This window comes from Pavona decussata, unplaced genomic scaffold, assembly GCF_977016875.1.
Source record: "Pavona decussata unplaced genomic scaffold, jaPavDecu1.1 SCAFFOLD_510, whole genome shotgun sequence".
Classification (NCBI taxonomy): Eukaryota; Metazoa; Cnidaria; class Anthozoa; order Scleractinia; family Agariciidae; genus Pavona; species Pavona decussata.
In genome coordinates this window covers 705,877-726,024 of record NW_028145827.1, presented here as the reverse complement: position 1 = coordinate 726,024, position 20,148 = coordinate 705,877, and the positions used below count along the sequence as shown (strand labels likewise).

The 20,148-nt window shown below is 38.6% G+C and overlaps 1 protein-coding gene and 1 long non-coding RNA gene across 2 annotated transcripts; one reads left to right on the top strand and one right to left on the bottom strand.

Annotated features, from left to right (window-relative positions):
* Nucleotides 1–639: 639 nt before the first annotated feature.
* Nucleotides 640–4,306, top strand: LOC146450070 (uncharacterized). The gene is made up of 3 exons (XR_014860413.1): nucleotides 640–805; nucleotides 3,284–3,419; nucleotides 3,698–4,306. It is a non-coding gene; the product is annotated as an uncharacterized LOC146450070 (long non-coding RNA).
* Nucleotides 4,307–12,459: 8,153 nt separating this feature from the next.
* On the bottom strand, nucleotides 12,460–18,620 carry LOC146450069 (large ribosomal subunit protein uL13-like). The gene is made up of 9 exons (XM_085100893.1): nucleotides 18,535–18,620; nucleotides 18,194–18,266; nucleotides 17,624–17,689; nucleotides 16,680–16,781; nucleotides 14,912–14,997; nucleotides 14,101–14,160; nucleotides 13,820–13,867; nucleotides 13,609–13,683; nucleotides 12,460–12,586 (listed from the first exon to the last, which is right to left on the bottom strand). The coding sequence occupies exons 1-9, from the start codon at nucleotides 18,547–18,549 to the stop codon at nucleotides 12,506–12,508; spliced, it is 606 nt and encodes a 201-aa protein (XP_084957019.1). The 5' UTR covers nucleotides 18,550–18,620; the 3' UTR covers nucleotides 12,460–12,505.
* Between the last annotated feature and the right edge of the window lie 1,528 nt (nucleotides 18,621–20,148).

Genomic DNA, 20,148 nt, shown 5'->3' with positions numbered 1-20,148 from the left:
TGTCTGCTGGTTCTTCTCTCACAGCGAAATCAGTTAGATCTAGCAATATTTCTCAATTATTCCACTTGCGCTTGTTGGATATGAGATGATTATAACCAACTCGGCGCTACGCGCCTCGTTGGCTATCTATCCTATCATCCAACGCGCGCTCGTGGAATAATTGTTAAATATTAGTCTGTGCGGGTAAAAAATAAAAAAACTTAGCATAACTACATTACAAACAGTTAAAAATCGGTAAGAATGTTGTGAACGCTAAAATGTGATAAAACATGTTTTAACACATTTTAGACATTCTCACCGATTTTAACTGTTTGTAATATATTTATGCTAACTGTTTTATTTTTTACTCGCACTTGAAAATGGTCTCAGAGAGGTCTAAGAAATTACTCATCAACCCTACAAATAAGCGCCCCCCTTCGAATTAGCGCCCCCTCTCGACCCAAAAAATTAAATACCTATAAGCGCCCCGAGTGATAAATGTGAAAAAAAAAACAAAAAAAAAAACATGGTTTCGTCTGTCTCGTGTTCTTGTTCTTTCCATTATTACTATACTGCGTGTGCGTAAATGTTTACCGTGATGACCTGGTAACCAGTTTGTTAAGGCGGGAAAAAGAGCGCGCCGCGCCGCTCGCACTCCAAAAAAAAAAGTAACAACAACAAACTGAAGACAGTTAATCGATTCACGTTTACCTCAACAACTAAGGGCCAATTAATTTCAAAGACAAGCAAACAGAACCAAATGGTGCAAATGGCCTCTTTTGCAAAGAAAACGATATGTTCGATGATGCAAAAACCATCTACAGTGGTAAGATTTTTTCCTATCTGAGACAGTGTACTTCCCGTCGTTGTCTCGTAAACAATGACACATTTTGATATTCTTGGCGGCTTTAATAACTCAGAAAAACTTTATTTCTCTCGTACAAATGGCCGAAATAAGCGTTTTATTGATACCCCGCAAAGGTCCCAGCAAAAAGGGGGGAAAAATAGGCTTAACGGGAAACGGCACTGAGTATGAAAAATCGAACAGTAACTGTGGTGTCGCAGTTTTTATATCCATAATTTAGCTCAAAAAATGGTTTGAGCGAATGCCCGAAAAATGAGAAGATAGCATTTGTCGCTTGAAAAAGAAAGGCTTTACAGAGTTGAAATGAGCACCACAATTAAAACTGGAGAAAGTGCTACCTTTGTAATGACGTCTGTAAACGGTTAGACTTTCTAGTCTTCTTGGATGAGGACGATAAACCGTAGGTCCCGTTACGTTACACTTGTTCCTAATAATCTGTGAGACTTGAAGAACTCACACACTATTATTTCATCTGTCTTTCACATTCACGCGTGGGTTGGGTGGGTGAGATCAAAACATGGATTAATAGCAGCTGCCGGTGGCGCCTTTACATGCTGACGGCCGATCCTAAACCGCCATGAGATTGTGTGAAATATGCGGTATAAAAAACATTACTGTTACCATTACCATCCCAGGTCCCGTCCACACTAATGCGTTTTCGTTTGAAAACGCATACTTTTTTATCCGTTTTTGCCTTCCATCCACACTAATACGATCGAAAACGGAGGTGTATGTCTTCGAAAACGGAGGTTTTTGAAAGTGCTCTCTAGAGTGGAGGTTGCATTGATGTTGTTTGCCCTGATTTCAACCCTAATTGCTTGCTTGGAGCGAAATGCTCCCCTTATTAATTTATATACATTAATTTTGCGAAAGTAAGTAAGGTCGAGCATAGCCTGGTGACGAAAACGGATATTTTCTTATCCGTTTTCGGTGGTCAAGTGTGGACTTTCGAAAACGCTGCAAAAACGCTAGTTTGGACAAAAAACTTTTTATCCGTTTTCAAGAAACAGAAAACGAAGGTTTTCGAAAACGCATTAGTGTGGATAGGGCCTCAGTTCCTTTTTAAAGAATGAGTTAGTCTGTCTGTATATAAATTTGAGAATTTGTTTACCAAAAGAGGTTGAATCTGACTCAGATTTATCACATCTTCGGTTTCTGTGGGTTGGGAAATACGCTATCAGAAACTGTCTCAGGAGTGACGCCCCACTTCTAGGGAAAATTCTGAAAAGGGTGTGCAGACGTGCTATTTTGAAACTGGGAGTAAGCAATAAATTTCATTGCTGATTTAATTATTTTTCTATAGCTGAAAAGAAATAGTAGTATACTTAACATCCAGTCAAAATAAGCAAAGGATTCAGGAATCCAAAAATGCATATACAAATGTAAGTCGTTTTTGCTAGACTGTTTATTGTCATGACCAATTTTCATTCACTGCCTAAACATTGTGATAAAGCTACATACCAAACTTTAATCTAGATTTCTCTATTGTGATTATTAATATTATTAATCCTTGAATTGTAATCGGTCAGGAATTCAGTCATTGACTGCAAATGACTAGAATAGACTATATTATTATTATTATTATTATTATTATTATTATTATTATTATTATTATTATTATTATACATGTATACATACTTATAGGGAGGCGGCATTGCATAGTGGTTTGTAATCCGGGGGTCCTGTGTTCAAGACCCGCTCTGACCACTTGGATTTGTGTCACGGTAGCTCCGTTTTCAAATCCAAGACTATGCTTTGTAACCAGCCATTTGGTTTGCCTCCCACCAGTTGGGATTCTTAACAAATGTTATGTTCTGGTTATGTATTTATTTAACAGACTTATAGTGTCCCCAATTAGCGTTACAGTGCTGAATACTTCGACCTTTAAATAAGCTTATTTATTTATTCATATTTCCCTAACACGTGTTCTTTTCATTATCCTTAGGGCCTTATTGTGTCGTATCTCTAACCTAAACATGCACAACCTCTTGTCCAAATTTGTCGTGAGCTTTCCTGTAACATTTCGTCTATGATCATCTTGTGTGGGCAGGGGGATAATCTCGTACCCAGATCTCCCACGGTCGACATTCCCGAACCGACTGAGATCAGGGTACGAGATTACAGGGGGATAGACTGCTTGCAGACCCCCTTTTCTGTTAAGATCCCTGGAGGGTTAATCAATCCTTCGAAGGAGAGTTAGAATAGGGGTGTGAACGAGTATGGGTTGGGGCGAGACGCTTTCGCCTGGTCCCAATCCTCCTCGTCCCAATTTTTCGATGCTTGTTACCACTACACAAACTTCGAGAGCAGGAGGGAGAAAGAAACAGATTGCAAGTAGGAGGGGGAAGAAATTATCATCATTACGATATATGATAATTATCATCATCGTCGTCACTAGCTATATATTGATTTATGTATTTACTATTTTTCTTTTCGCAGGTACTCGAGTATTCACGCTAGAAAAACGAACTTGTGATGATGGACGCATATATAGCATGAAAAGAAACACCAAGAATCCATATGGATGAGCTATATGTGAACCGGGATTCAAAACAGGTATACTATTCTTATTTTAGTGCTTCTTTCACCCGAGCCCAGGAAATTTAGACACGTCAGCATAAACTAAGTCAACTAACAAAACTTTTGGATGCAGGGGACCACACGACGCAAAATAAACTGTTCTGAATACGTTCTGTTGCCGGATCTCTTGTAGTAGAAATGCACGTGCCAGACGTCACTTTATGTGTAAATAAACCAAACTGATTGAGTGTCAGCCCTGCAATCAGTAACAACCACAAAGATCTTTATTAACCAATTTTTTTTTTATCTTTTCAGTTTGACCTTTCGAAAAAGGACTACTTTCTACAACACTTGTAAGGTAAATTTTAGAGGTCAGTATTCAATATTTTTCGGTGAACAACCTCTAAATCACTGTATCTTAAGTGTCCAATACACTGCAAGAGGAAGGAATAACGAAAAGTCTTTCCAAAAGAACGACGGCTGGACCGGCCAAACACTAAACCAACGGCACGTATTTACCTAGCACAGTGAGTTTAAGGCTGCAACATAACTTTCGACAGAACCAAACTCTAAACTATGACTAAAAAATAGTATCAAATACGGAAAGGTGGCCAGTAGTTGCCAACCACGTGACCCCAAGCTGGGTGGAGGGTTTCGCGCGCTCCACTTGGTGCTTGTCTTACTTTCGCGCTTCCCGAGGCCCGTATAGTCGTGATGATCAACCCACCCCGGTCTGCCGTATGCACTCAGCAGGCATTGCACACAGGTACAGTAGTCAACTCAGTTGAATACAGGCAGGGTTAAACCGGCAACTAACTGCACCGTGACCTGTTAGGGTGACAGGCAATATACTGGGTCGCTGTGTGAGAGTTCATGGCTGGTTCCAGAGGACCGTTTGTATTCAAGCGGGGGTCACAATATTTTTTTTATTTTCGCGGATAGACCCGGATATCAAAATTACCTAAGCATTAATTTTAATTCTCCTTGCAGTTCCCGAGAAAGAGTTGTTGCCTTGCAATAATAATAATAATAATAATAATAATAATAATAATAATAATAATAATAATAATAATAATAATAATAATAGTAATAATAATAATAATAATAATAATAATAATAATAATAATAATAATAATAATAATAAATACTTTGTTTATACGGCAACGATAGATCAGCTAAATTAAAAGAAAAACAGCTGGTATGAAGCTATCTGCAGATAATAAAAAAGAGGAAATATTTATGGAAGAGGAAATATTAAATTAATTCCGTTGATCCACCGTCAAATGTAGTGCAATTCTTGTAGCTTCACTAAAAGCCAAGGAAACAAATTGTTTAACTTAAAAAAAAAACTTATTTATGGAGGGAAAATATTCGATGAAGCCATTGATATGCGGAAAAAGTAATACAATTCTAGTTGCTTAAACAAGATTTGAACTGGTGGGTTTCGTTATGCTGTTCAGAAAGCTGTCCTCGACTGGGCGACAGAGGCCCATCTTTAACTAACAGACTGTGTTTTCAGATTATAGAGTGATAATTAACGCTCTACAGGTATGTTGACTGCTCGACATCACTGTGGTAAGTGTCTAAATCAATATTTTTGGATTTTCTTTACAAGTTTCCTGTGTTGAATTCAATTTAGTTATACGAATGGGAATCAAATTGTCTCCAGAGCATGAAATTAATTTCAGGAAAATTGATGATCTATGAGAAGCGAAAGTTGCGAAAAATGAACTGATAAACACATAGAAAAGAAAATTAAAAGCCACCGTTTTATTGTCGGTGTTAAACGTATTTTGCCCTGATTCCATCCAGGGACACAAGCATACAAAACCAGTGCTTTCGTCACTAGATCGCTGTGCCGTCCTTGCATCCCTCTGTGGTGTCGATAAGTTACATAACATTAGATAGCAGCAGCTCTTTTGATGGAATTAAAACTATAATGTAAAAGCTAAATAGTATCAAATACGGAACGATGACCAATAGTTGCCAATCACGTGACCCCAAGCTGGGTGGAGGGTTTCGCGCGCTCCACTTGGTGCTTGTCTTACTTTCGTGCTTCCCGAGGCCCGTATAGTCGTGATGATCAACCCACCCCGGTCTGCCGTATGCACTCAGCAGGCATTGCACACAGGTACAGTAGTCAACTCAGTTGAATACAGGCCGGGTTAACGGCAACTAACTGCACCGTGACCTGTTAGGGTGACAGGCAATATACTGGGTCGCTGTGTGAGAGTTCATGGCTGGTTCCAGAGGACCGTCTGTATTCAAGCGGGGGTCACAATTTTTTCAATTTTTGCGGAAAACAATTTACCAAAACATTAGTTTTATATTAATCTTGCGGTTCCTGAGAAGGAGTTGTTGCTCTGCAATAGAAGGAACTATTAAAACCACTATTTATGGAAAACGGAATATTAAATGAATTCCATTGATCCACAAAAACATGTGATACAATTCTAATAATCTCACTCAAAGCCACCAAAAAAATGCTTAACGTAAACGAAATTTATTTATGGATAAATGAATTCCATTGGGTATGCAGAAAAATGTAATACAGTTCAAATGGCTTCACTTAAAAAGCCAGGATGTTAACTAAAACAAGTTTCGTTATGACGTGGAAGCCGTTCTCGACTGACTGGGCTATAGAGCCCCATGTTTTACCAACAGCCTGTGTTTACAGATTATAGATATAATGAGGGATTTCTAACGCTTCACAGGTATGTGTACCAAAATTACTAAAACTCATTCCGCGGAATGCAAGAGTCTTAATCAGTAGTATTGAATTTTCAAGGGTGACGCCCGAAAGCATAATACTCTATTTTACGAGCATAATCCGACAGACCCTAGCCCGAAACATCTTAGCGTATTAATAGTTCTTTTAAGTATGGAGTGTTAAAGTTTATTTATGTGGATTCCTGTAAAATTTGGTTGTCCCGCTATGTCTTGTTGATTTTGCTAACTTGTTAAATACTGCATCAGTTAAGAAGGTTTACTGCGCTGGCCTATTTCCGAAGAAATCAGTCAGCCTTTGAACTCGTTGATTTTTATGGTGACACTTCAAAGAGTTTCGGATGTTGTTATTCACGAGAAATTATATGCACGTAGAGCTAGATAGATAGACTTTATTAGCATGTACATGGTAGCCACTGACTAAATTACGTACAATAACTGTTTATGCTAAGGTGAAAAAAGCTTTAAAATGCTAGAGATACTATTTCCGGGAACTATACAACTAAAATAGAATAATGTACTTGTAAACTTTCGTGATATTATTCAGTGTAAGGTAGATGTGCAACATATTTAATGAGAATGATTTTAAAGTTAATAAAAATGTTTTCGACCACTGCAACTTGAGTAACGGTCATTTCCGGGAGCACACATGCGATCAGTCAATATCAAATAAAAATTTAGCCATTTAGCAACACTAGCCTGCAGAACAGGCGTCATTTTTATTCATTAATTTTTTTTTGTGTGTGTGTGTTTTTTAAGCGAACGGCAAGTTTATGGCAAGCTTGCCTCTGCTCGCTCAACTCAGTAACGCAAAACAAAAAACAATTAGAATAAAATAACGCCTTTTCTGCAGACTATAGCTTGCAAGTGGAACGTATTTTCCTGTGGCAGTATTTTGGGTAATAACATTAAGATTCTTCTTAATTGCACCAGTTTTGATCTTAAATAGTCCTTACGCCCTGGCTTCTGATCGCTTTCCATTGCTCTCTGGAATGACTGTAACGCAGGTTACACCAGCCTCGTCTTATGTTGTTCTACTATTTAATATCTTTAAAAACAACGACATTCGAAGCTAGAGATGTTCAATTCTGATCTTGGACAAATTGTAAAGGTTGGATGCAACGAGAGCAGAAATGAAGAGAGGTTGTGTTTGATCTTAGCCCTCGTCCAAGCTAAATGATTGGCCTCTGAGTCAATTAAAACTTAGTGGACGTCCAACACCAAATTCTAACACGCTCCCATTCGAACAATCACCTGATCTTTCTTAAAGAGGTTACGTCGCCGGGGATTTTCATGTGTTCTTCAGTGGAAAGTAAATACCTCTTCTCATTTGCAAAATGTTTGTTGAAAACAAATGGAAACATATCAGATGATCAAATGGGAGGACAAACCATTATCCGCTTTTTTTTTTTATCAACTTTTCAAACACAGGGGTAGGACTAAAAAAGTTGGCCGGTTTTTTTTTAAGTTGCAATCTCACCATCCGTGGCTAAAGACACTTAAACTGATACGTTTTAGTACACCGGTATGATAACTTTTTAACAAACCAAAAAAAAAAACGACAATTGTTTTTAGGTGTTCATTGGTGTAAGAGTTTATTCGTTACAAATCTCACAAAACTAAAATTGAAAACGACGCCTGGCTTGCATCCGGAGTCTCATCACCATCAGAAACCTCTGCCATCATTAAAACGGTAGAGCCGCGTTTTTTCGCCCCTTGTTTCCGTTTTTCAGAGCTATAAAAATACAGTGCAAATATGCGTAAAATACATTGTTTCGACGAACCAAGTTTAACTCATCTTAGAATTGACTTGCTCGACTGGCAAACTGATAAACGGTAAGACAAATAGACCATATTCGTATTCTAAGTATTGAAGTGGATCGAGCTTGCAATGGAGGCTCACGCGGGGGAATATATTAGAAACTATTTGCATGTGAAAAGATTTCCCCGCATAAGCCTCGTGTGCAAGCTAGTTCCAGTTCAATACCGAGAATACGAATACGGTCTATTACGGAAGCCTGAATGGTTCAACAAGCCCTTCAATCCCCTTTGAAACTTCACCACCATGTGCCACTTTGCCAATTTAATACTTACACGAGGAAGTGTTTAAACCATGTGCCATGATTTGAAATATTTGGTGCCAACATTTTACATTACATGAGCCCTGGATGATTTGACGCTATAAAGGAATCATTCAAATGGAGTCAGGCCTGTATGTGTGTGGCTCGGTCATTATGTTATCATAATCATTTTCCCGTATAAGACTTCGAGAAGCGTAAGAAAGTTTAGCGAAACAACGTCACGCTTTATTTGTGACTCAAACTATTCGATTAGATCAACCGCGACGGTAGGATACGTTTCCACCTGCTCTTAGTGCTAAACATACACCAACTAATCCCGCGTAAACGCCCATAGGCGTCTTGTTACGCGGGATGCCCTGAGGGCAGACCGTGTCTAAAATTGGGCTTGGTATCTTTTTCTTTTCTTTTTTTTTTTTCATCTGCACATTAATTACGCGGGAAGCCCGCAGGCAGACCGTGTCAAGTTTTCGGTCTGCTATCTTTTTCACCGGATGCCCACAGGGCAGGCCGTGTCTAGGTTTGGGTCGGGTATCTTTTTTCTTTTTCTTCGTCGTAGTCACAAATCTGCACATTAAGGTTACTTATAGGGAAGGAAGGTCGAATTTTTCTCAAATAATTTTTTTTACATAATTGTTGAAACAAGAAAGGAATGCAAAGTTTCGTGAAAACAGCCGTTAGAAATGTTAAAAAGAACGCGAGCTATCTGAAAAACAAAGTTTTGTAGGAAAAGCGGTGAGCGAGTGAAGGTGTCATAATCCAATTTATGCGGGACTGCGTTGAGATATTACGCGGCAAAAGTTACCCGCGATCTCGAATTACCGCAAATTTGCATATTTTTGTCTACATCGTGTTCATCGCACGTCACGGCGTTGTATGTAAAATTTTACTGTGAAACAGCGTTCCATTTTGGATTCAAGCATTGCGTAAAAGGTTGTTATGAAGAAATCGAGACTAGAAAAGTCGCCTTGGGTGACAGTTTAGAAAAAACCGGGTCCAAAGAAGGTCGAAAATCATTTGACGAAGCTAAAAACTTTAGCTGGCGGAGAGCAACAAGGGTTCTTGGTACAACCAGTCAGATTTTCTATAACTGCCTCGGCAGCAGAGAAATTCGAGGACGATAAATCGGATAGTGGAGAGTCGAACATCAGTTCGGAGTCCAAAATCGAAGATGCCGGCGACAATTCAGCCACTTTCGCCGTTGTTGACCGGCTGAAATTAAGCAGCGAACCTCAGCGCGAAGCCTCGTGTACTGAAAGCGGTGAGAAGTGCATGCCTCGGGTCAATTCCGCTGGGGCTGCCAGTTTCATGTCGGCTGCGTCTATCTGCCGTTTTCTTCTTTGTTTTGGTTTCGCTGGTGGCTCTCTCGCTCGCGCTTTACAATATTACAGTAACACTAAATGCTTACAGAACTCCCCAGGGAAGGCTTCTTTGTGTTTGATTGGCCGGCGGCGTGAGCGCGTTGACAAGTGTTTTGATGAGGTGCGAAAACTCGGAAAATGATTCAAGGCCGAAAACACGGCTTTTGTTTTTGCGCGAATTCCCTATCTTCAAATGAATTAATAGGGTATGTAGATTTGCCAAATTTCGCGAAAATGGTCATCAGATATTAATACATCAAAGTGTGTCAGGCTTTTACGAAATTCAAAATATTTTTCCTGTGACGTGTTACTAGTATCACGACGTCGCTAGTATTGAGTTTGCAGGCCTTTGAGCGCTTATGTATCCAACAAAATAAAAAAACATTGATATTTTTGCAAACTTCAATTTATCAGCTTTACAGTGATATATAGTTTTCCGTGGTTTTATCGAAAGCAGCGCGCGTACCTTAGATTTCCCTGAAAGCACTCGCGAAACATGGAAGTAACCTTAATTTACGCATGTCCTCTCCTAATAGGGATGTATTGTTCTGATTGTCTTCATCAAAAGCGGCCCAATCAAAATCTATTATTGGTGCGCGTATCACGAGGGAGGGGACCCACTCACCCCTACCTGTGTGACGTCAAATCATCATTTCATTTATTCATTAAACCTGGATTAAATTCTGCTCTCTCCTAGAAGGGATCTATTGTTCTGGTTGTCTTCAACAAAAACGACCCAATCAAAATCCATTATCGGGGCGTATATCACGAGGGAGGGGACCCACTCATCCCTACCTGTGTGACGTCAAAGCAAATCATCATTTGAAAGGTTGTTTTTCAATGGCGGCCACATGTATGAAATAAAGACTCTAATCTACCGTTTTCAGAAAGAAAACAAACCTTTTTTAAGCAATAAATCAAAAGAATAACTTCTTAGTTGTACGCGACAGTTTAAACGGTGGAAATTGGAGAGTTCACAGCGAAGAAATTACGCTTTGACAAACAGATGTGACGCTGCAGACTTTGTCGAACTGATGATGACTAATCCGCCTAGCAAAAAAAAGTTAAAGGTTTGATGGTCAATTTTTACTAAAACTTTTCATCTAGGAAAGCTTTGTTCCTGTTTGTAACTGGGTTGTCAGATTGCTAAGTGGGAACCTAACTACTATACAGGGCAAAACATTTGTTAAGAATACCTCGTGTTTTTACGGACGGTTTGATCCTTACGTTTTCACCTTTAATTTGGAGACAGAAACCGTTTCTACATTGATTATCTTTCAATAGTAAACGTGAGTCAGATCCAGTCAATGTTACCCAGCGTCCAGCGGGGTCATGACGTTATAAGAAAGTAATTTCCGGTATGATTTCCAGTAAAATCACGCAGTCTTTCTGAATAAAACTATTCAATTATTTCAATCGCGAAGGGAGGATAGTTTTAAAAATCTGCGAAGCATACAATGGGAATAAATTAGGCCACATTACGCGTCCAGCGAAACATCTTGTAGCTCATAAAAACAGTCACTTTCTTCTTATTAAACTTGGGCAACGATGTGGCGGGAACTATTTCAGCCGGGAGCTGATTTCAGTCCCTTGAAGTTCCTGGGAAAAAGGAAAATTTGCAGATATTTTCGGAGCCTTAAAAACTCTGAAATATAAAAACACAGCTATTCCGTGTTCGCGTTTCCCTGGAGAAGTCAGTGCAAATAATTTTGAATGTTCATCTAGTTTAAACTGTTTCATGTAGCAGAGGTCGATAGGCGGAACTTTTTTTCGATTCGGAATATGGAGTAGCATTATAATAATTCAAGAATTTCCGAATACGAAGTGTGCAAGAGGAAAATAGAATAATCACAAAAAAGAAGAAAAAAAAAAACAGAAAAACAAAAAGAGAAAGATCTGAACAAACTGTATTTGATTGTTGCAATGAAATCTGAACAAAAAAAGATTGCATATACGAACTAAACGACTAAAAGTATTTACGGTAGCGGCAGTTTGCATTTTATCAATTTGGAATGTTTGTATTAATTTGCTGTTTATTTTTATGTCTGTCGGGGCTGAGGAACTTTTTTCCATGCCATACCTCAAAATTTGAGCGATAGCTCACAATAACAAATTCTTACTATTTCATCTCGAGAATCCGCTCATGTTCAGAATTAAATTTCAAGTTGTGTTGATAACGCTCATTTGTAAGCCGTATCCTTTTCGTTTCTTTAGCGCCTTTGCCATGCCTAATCATTCAATTTTCGCAAGTTATTGCTGTTTCCTTTTTATTCGTTTTCGTCGCATACTTCTTCATAAATGGTGCTCGCTGTAAACGTCGTCGCTCGGTTCTTCTATGCTTTTCCTTTCCGTCTTGGAAATCAAACGACGTTTGCAAGTGTCTCGTTCCGTCGGAATTTTGTATCATTGGGTCGTTATTTTCTTGCCAATAGGCCATTTTACAATGTTTAGTGACCTGGCCTAGGATTGGAAGCGAGGCTGGGGGTGACCTTGTTTTGATACAAACCTCACTGTTTTTCATAATGTAAATGAAAACTAGTTAGCATAAGAAGAGAATGATCAACATATGAAAAGCAGTGAGGTATGTATAAAAAAAAAGGTCACCCTCGGCCTCGCTTCCAATCTACGGCCAAGTCACTAAGCACCAAACTGTAAAATGGCCTATTTCGGTCTGTATTTGACTCATTTGTAACATTTATTTCGTTTCGTTTCCTTTCTGGAGCAACCGTGTTTAGTAATTAAAATAGCTGTAACGCGTTGAAACTTTGATTATTTGGCTTCATCATAATATCAAACACTTGAGAGAGAATCTGATTGAGTCAACAGCACCTCATTTTTCAAACCACTTCTCAGTGTTTGGAAATCGGATAAAACACTCTTTATCGTGTTTGATATATTACAGACTAAAAGAATCACCACGACCACAATATAGGAATTTTACATTTTATTTCTGCTGAGGGCTAATGATGGTTACATCAGTGACCATAACTTGCCAATACTTCATTCACAGGCTTCAGCTCTTCAGCCTTGTTCTCCGCAGCCTTCAGTTTTAGTTTCTAAAAAAAAAAAAAAAAAAAAGGAAAAAAAGAATACAAATAAATTCATTAAAAAAATAAAAAATAAAAAAGCAACAACAAGAAATAAAAAATCTAGTTACGGGGAATCATTAGCATACTTTACATGTAACATATCAAACACGAGGAAAAGTGTTTCATTGATTTCCAAACACCGAGAGGTGGGTTGGTAAAACGATTCACAGCCAAGTTTCTATATAAACCAACTTTGAGTTGTTTGGAAAATGGATGAAACACTCTTTTGAGTGTTTGATATAGCTAGAGTAGACTGTGAGCAGTCTCTCTTTTGCCTGAAAATCAGTGGGAAAGAATGCAAGATTCTCAAAGTGCAAGCGGCAAAGTCACGAGTGCCGTGGGCGCCACAAGGGCAGAGTAGACTGCCAGCAGTCTCTCTTTTGCCTGAGAATCCGTGGGGAAGAAAGTAACATTCTCAAAGTGCAAGCAGCAAAGCCACGAGTGGCGTGGGTGCCACAACGGCAGAGTAGACTGCGAACAGTCTCTCTTTTGCCTGAGAATCCGTGGAGAAGAATGCAAGATTCTCAAAGCGCAGCGGCAAAGCCACAAGTGGTGTGGATGCCAGACAGGCAGCTTTACCGCTCACGCATAACTCATGCTTTGAAGATCTTGTGTTCTTCCCCACAGATTCTCAAGCAAAAGGGGGACTGCTTGCAGTCTAAAAACAGAGCAAAGTACCTGCACCCTACATGTGTGTGTTGGAAAAGACAACAAGACATCAAATGGGCAAAAATATTCCACAAACCCTTGTCATCATTCTCTAAAGTCTGACAGCCTAGGATGGCTGAGAGCAAAACAATCATGGTTTCAAAGCAGAAAACACATTTATAGTCAACTTATTACAGCTAAGTTAAAAGTAGGGCAAATCAATCCTGGAAATTTTTTTCATAAAAAATTAAGTAATAACCTTAACAGTAAGGCTTCACTAAACATTAGAGTGTTTCCATACTTTCTCTCTATGCTGTCAAGGGTACTGTTTTTCATCTTACCTCAACTTTCTTCTTGTGCTCATAATACAAAGCAGCTTTTGCTTTACGTTTCTCTTCCAAGGTCTCAAGGACATCCTAAACCAAACACAAGAAGAACAAGTCATCAACTATATTTTAGTGAGCTCACAGTCCTACCATGAAGTAAGAAATTGTCAACACAGACTTGCTTTTTGTTTAAACTAAACAGCTACCCTTCTGATTTAAGACCTACCTTGTACTTCCATCCAACCTCATGTGAAAGTCTGCTCAGGACGCAGTACTGCAAGGAAACAAATGGCATTGAAACAAGTCTGCTGCTGAGCCTAGTAGCTTTCTAATCTGAAATCTATCTCCACATGTAAAATATTTGTGATGGCACAATGAGGATGAAACAACGTCCTTTTGTGCTGGACATTATGAGGAAGGAAAGAAAAAGGTAACAGATTTCAAACTCTAACAGCCTGGTGGCAGCACACTTAACAAATAGATGGATATACTATCAAAGCATCTTACCTTCCTTCCTGGCTTTAAACGTACAACTCGCAAGGCTGACGGCACAACCATTCTCTTTTCCTAAAAAAGCACGATGCAACATATTAGGGACATTTAGAATCTTATTTATGGTAAATGGCAAATGTGAGATTTGTGTTTATGCTTTCTTGAAAAAATACTTTGTTCTTTAACAGGATAACAGTGGATAAAACCACACCATAACCAAGTGCGACTTAGAACCTTCTATCACACACTTCAAGCTAGACAGCGTTCAAGGTCAGGGCCAATGGCCAGGGGTTTACCATGATTATGATAGACTTTGCATCATCAGAGCAAACGAGACATAAATGCACCATTCACTGGTTTAGCCATACAGAAAAAGCCAACTAACTTGTCTCCAGACAATGTCTTAACATATTACAATGTGACTATTGACAAACACAACAATGATACAGTGTTTAGTCTAAAGTACAGTACTTAGAGATGCCTCCTGGAGCTAAGGGCGTCACGTTCCATTAACTGCATTTTACAATTGTGTTGTATAACTTTCTTGGTAAAAAGAGCACAAAATAATTCTGGCCTTTGGTGCTAAAGCATAACTACTCAATTTTAGAGAGAAACTGAAAACAGTGAACAGCAAATATAAGACATAGTTACATGGTCATTTTTGTCGTTTGCTGTGAATGTAATTCTAAATCTCTATCATGTCAGCAAACAATGTCAAAAATGGAAAATTTCATGTATACAATTCTTTACATTGTTGCTGTCTTTGTTACACTACTAACATGTCAAAACCTGCACCACAGGAACAAACCAAAATGTGTTAACTTACTTTGTCATGAGGGTGGGGAATACCATCAAAAACTTTGAGACGATTCATGGCCTCAGCACCTCTCTTGGTCTTGTGTGGAATCATGCCTGACAGAGTAAAGCATATCATCATCTCAGAATTGGAGACATTTGTATGGAATTTTTGTGACCTTTGACAGGTTACTAAGCAAAGAAACATAACCAAACTTGGTAAACCTTTTTATTTTTTGTGATCTTTCTGGTGATGGAGTTCATTTCCGGAAACAATTGTTATTTTTGAAATATTCAATGCTGTAATGTAAAGGAGAATTCGCATCTTTATACAGGGTCCGAAATTGCGACTGACTGGTTGCCAATCCGACCAAAAATTAGCTGTTGGCGACCATAAATTTAGAACTGGTCGCCAGCAGGCGACTAACCTTTCGTCCCATTGGCATTTGACATTCCAAGGTAAAAGGGCTTTTTCTAAAAGAAAACATAAAGCTCCTGTGGACAGTTGTAGTAAAACAAAGCAATGATTTTACGATCGCCATAGTTTCCCGGCGCCATATTGTTTCAGTGGCTTCTCCCAATACGGATATCGCGGGCGAAAACAATAAAAAAGTGTGAGGGTCTGGTACTAGCTTATTGATCGTCGTTGCGCTTTCGTTCCGTTTCGGCGAAGAACAGAAACTTTAACTGCACTCTTAGTTGAGTCTAGGTATAGAAAGACGGTCCCCATGTCTTGAACATAGAACTTAATAGGATACCAGCATACTACCAACTAAATGGAAATAATAAGAGAAAGAAATCCGAAGCCTTCGCAAGAACATTGGCAAACATGCTTTTTGAGATGTAGGACTCTGTTAAATACCGTTACACGGCTTTTGTGAGTCTCCTTTTATAGCTGTATGTATATTGTGTTAAATGATAACGTTTTCTTGAAAGGTTTAATTTTGTGCTTTACTATAAATTAAGGTAAATTATACCCTGGCCAGAGAGATTGTTTTCTTTAGTTTGCGGCAAATTAAGAGGCGAAGCTGCGATCGTGGCGTGGCAAGCAAGAAACCAAAAAAAAAAATAAAAAAACAATAACACTTGCTTTTGGCGACCAAACCCTTCTATCTGGCGACCAAACATTATAGGTTAGTCGCCAGTTGGCTCCCTTAGGAAAAAGTTAATTTCGGACCCTGTAATATACTGTTAATAAACTAAGAAAATTTCTATGGGGACTCTGAATGCTCGCTTGCAATGTTCAAAACTGACATGTAAATTTCAAAATTCCATTCAAATTTCAAGAATACTAATCATGCATGATGTAGGTTGACTGTAAACATACCTCCTATGGTCTGAATGTCGCATTTCCACTAGCAACTATCAGCTAATATTTCATTGCTGGGAACATATCTTTGATGAACAGTTTTTGAAGTTTGTTCAGAATTTTGCTACGATCTTGGAAAATTCATCACATAGTTGAAAACCAAAAAGTGAACTATAAAATGAGTTCTCAATTTTACACAGAAATCGGTTGGAAAGTTGCACATTTGGCAGCAATAAAAGTTCACAAAATATGAATACCTTTGCAATGGATAGCTATCGTAATGTTTATTATGGAGAAAATAAAAAAATAAAAACAAAAAATGCTAGAAGGTAGGCCACTGACACTAGTTTTTACAGGTAGTTGAAGAAAGACAATGTGGAACAAAGTTTCTAGTAGATGACAGAGGCTAGGCTTGAATCACCAACCCTCAGATCTACCACATAATGCACTCATCACTACATCAAACTCCATTCAATAAAGAAATATTTACCTCTGATTGTCCTCCACACAATTCTGCTTGGAGCACGGAAATGAAATGGTCCCCTACTGGGTTTGGTGTTAGTTCGCTTCCGCAAGAAATCAAGATACTTTACTATGAAAAAATAATCAAACCACATTTCACTAAACACACACACAAAAAAAACAAATATGCATATAACTAGGTACAGTTATACTTTTAAATCTGGTAAGACCTGATGAAAGTTGACTTCTCCATTTCTATATGCATTTAACTTAGAGACTTTTCCAATGCGAATACAAGTAATAAGGGATAATGCCAAAAAAACAATGCCAGAAGGAGTCTTAGCTGTTGTCAGGGGTAGAAGGATACTAACAGCAAGGCAGCTAAAGATGGGAGCTCTTTTATAAGCTGTTCAGTCTTAATTGCTAAGACATGCTTGAGGGGAGAGGAGGGTGGGGACTGAATGTTTGTCTAGCCAAACTAAACAAAACAAAACCAAACAAAAACACAATTGTATTTACTGCAGAATGTACTTTCAATAGCATGACTTCTTTTTTCACTCCACTCTAAAGAATAGGTCACAACAGCACATGGACTGTTTGTTTTGTTACCATGAAAACATGGTTTGCTCATTGCTTGATGCTTAAGGTTGCACCACACAATAATGTTCTGTGACAAAACATGTTGTGTTTGATACCAAATTAAGTCATTTTTTGTAACAAGGCAACACTGAGAAACACCTGGCAGTATACAAAGGTACTCAGTAACTTGATAAATCTGCCACTACAGTAAAATAGTCCAGAAGAGCCAGGCAGAGCATTCTTTCAACATAAATTCTAAACATTTAACTTTGGCAACATTTCCACACAGCCTGATAATTGTGCTCAATGTTTGCTCATGATAATAATTATGAGGATGTGCAGAAACCTTTCCATATCTTCCCCTCTGCTATTTCAAAACAGAGAGAGACTTACATTTGTTCCTGTAGAAACTTCCACTGATGTTGACTTGCTCACATCGCACAATAACTATTCTTTGCCCTACGGAAAATTTGTGGATCACAGTCAGTGTAAACAGTCAATGTAAATAGCAACAAGAAGACTGGTTTCACTATTATAACAATACAGCATTTTTGTTTTGATATGTTATATAAACTGACCAGTGCATGGCACGCAAAACCTGAACATCACACACACAACAACTGGTCAAATCAACACCAAATTTCTCTCATAATAGTACACAATTTTTGCCCTTCTTACAATTCCTTAATAACATGTGAGCTTATATTCAAAATTAGCCACATGTATATAAGCTCATGAAGAAGTAGAAGAGGAAGACTACCAAGCTTCACTTTGAATATACACTACCACCACTCAAGTCTACTGCTTTCCACTTACAAGTTTAAGTTTTAAATATCCTTATTCATGAAGCTAGCCATTGAAACCATGGTTAGAAGTTTAGATAAAGGCAACTTGGCACAAGAGCAGCTGAACTGCATCTATGTAATAGTTTTAAGTAGTGATAAAGCACATGTAAGCTCTCACCAGTTAGAAGGCTCTTTGCAACCGTTGATGCTAAACGGCCTAACAAATGGCCTGAAGCGTCGATGACGATTGACTGTAATTGAAAAGAAAAATCCTTTTATATCACTTCCAGGAATATGAAATAGGAAACGTTCTAGGTTTCGTGCAATTTATTTTGACTGATGTTTCAATCGAGGAACTTCAGCAATTATAACTCAGCAATACTTCTAATCTAGGCAATTTCCTACGGGAATTTATGACACACTTAAAAAATAATTCTCATTCTCTTATGAGAAAGTGTATTTATTTATTTTAAGCGACAAATAAGGACGAAATCGAGATATTTTGGTGCACACGTTTACCTTCTCAAACCCCATGTTGGAGCCGCTAAAAGAAAGAACGAGTGGTACATGTGAGACTCATATCAGGGGCGGCCCACCAGCGGGGGCAGGGGCGAGCTTGGTTACATAGCCTTTGAAGGAAACGGAAATGAAACGGGAAACATGCACCTGACCAGGATGTGCATCGGATGCCATGGTAAAAAAAAATTGCGTTAAATTGTTTAACAAAGGCAAATGAAGTGCAGCAATATGGTGGAACATTCAATACACTTAACAGCTGGGCAAAAATGTCAGCTGGGCGGGGAGCTGGTTAAAGGCAGGGCATTTGAACCTTGCTATCAATTTTTGCTTGCGGAACGTCCCACTGCAAGGCATTTGTGGATGATCCAGTCAGACGAGCAGGTCTTCATCACAGGAAGATGATCATTGTCAATTCCTCTGCCTATATCGGCCTCTTGGTACGTTCCCAACCACTGGCTTAATTTTTTTTTTGGGGGGGGAGGGGGTAGTCATCGTGGCCCCCCTTTTTTCTTGTATAGTTAAAAAGTTTTTGTAGCCGTCTTTTTGACTATTATGCAATCAATCGTTTTAAAAGATCCTCTTAAAGGCCGTAAAGTAGAATCTCCACGAATGTGAATATTTCATTGTGGTGAAGGCTGGGGGAGGGGGAGGGGGTTGCACTTGCACCAAAAATATTGATTTTTTTTTAAAATTTTTTTAAGCCTGTCTTATTGAGGTTGACGTTCTCTGTTATTTCATAGGCGTGAACTACACCACTTTTTTAAAATTATACAATAGCTACCAACTTGTCTGCATGTAAATCTCCTGTCATCAGGAACTTGACAAGTTGGTGTGCCTTAGAAGCAGTGTGGAGTCCAAAGGAGGGGCACACAGGAGGCTAACTTCCTGAAGCTTTTTTACTGAAACAACAAAGATTTTTGATATGCTAACAGAGTGACAAGCCCCAGTAAATAAAGAAAGAGGGGTGGGTGGGTTTTAATAATTAAGTTTCGTATGATCTGTAACTCTCCAAAATTGAACCACTTTTGACAGGCACATAATAAAAAGATTGGAAGTGAAATACTCATTTTTCTACCAGCGAGCGTTATCTGTCCATTATAATTTTTGCCACAAACTTATGACACTCTCTCCAACTCACGGCCCTTTGCCACCCTCTGAAATACAGTAAAAACCCGCAAAAAAGAACAAGTGGATTAAGAACCTCCAGGCTGAAATTTGTCACTTTAGACACCCGGGCCCGGTTGTTCGAAAGCCGATTAATGCTAATCCCCGATTAAAAGTTAACTGAGGTTTCCAGCTCGCTCTTTAAAAATGTTTTTCAAATCTAATTTTAAGCTAAATATGAAAAAGAGAATTCAACGTCAAAACTGAGGGACAAAAAATCTTTTTGAAAAATCTTTACTGTTCAGTAATTAAACTTGAATCAAAGTTGTCGTTAATCTAGGATTAGCTTACCGGTAATCAGGTTTTGAACAACTGGGCCCTGTTATATAAGAAACTTACAATAAACATATGAAGACTTACTCAGGCTGACCTTGAAAAAAGTGGCTGGGTTCTTAAATGTGGGTGTTTACTGTATTGATCTTTTCCATGCACTACATGGAAATAAGGCAG

Bases quoted from the DNA above. Each gene is read 5' to 3' on its own strand.
- LOC146450069 (XM_085100893.1), bottom strand. The intron at 17,690-18,193 runs GTGAGAGCTTAC...AATTTTCCGTAG, and splicing joins TGCAAAGAGCCTTCTAACTG to GGCAAAGAATAGTTATTGTG. The intron at 12,587-13,608 runs GTAAGATGAAAA...TTTTTTTTTTAG, and splicing joins AGCACAAGAAGAAAGTTGAG to AAACTAAAACTGAAGGCTGC.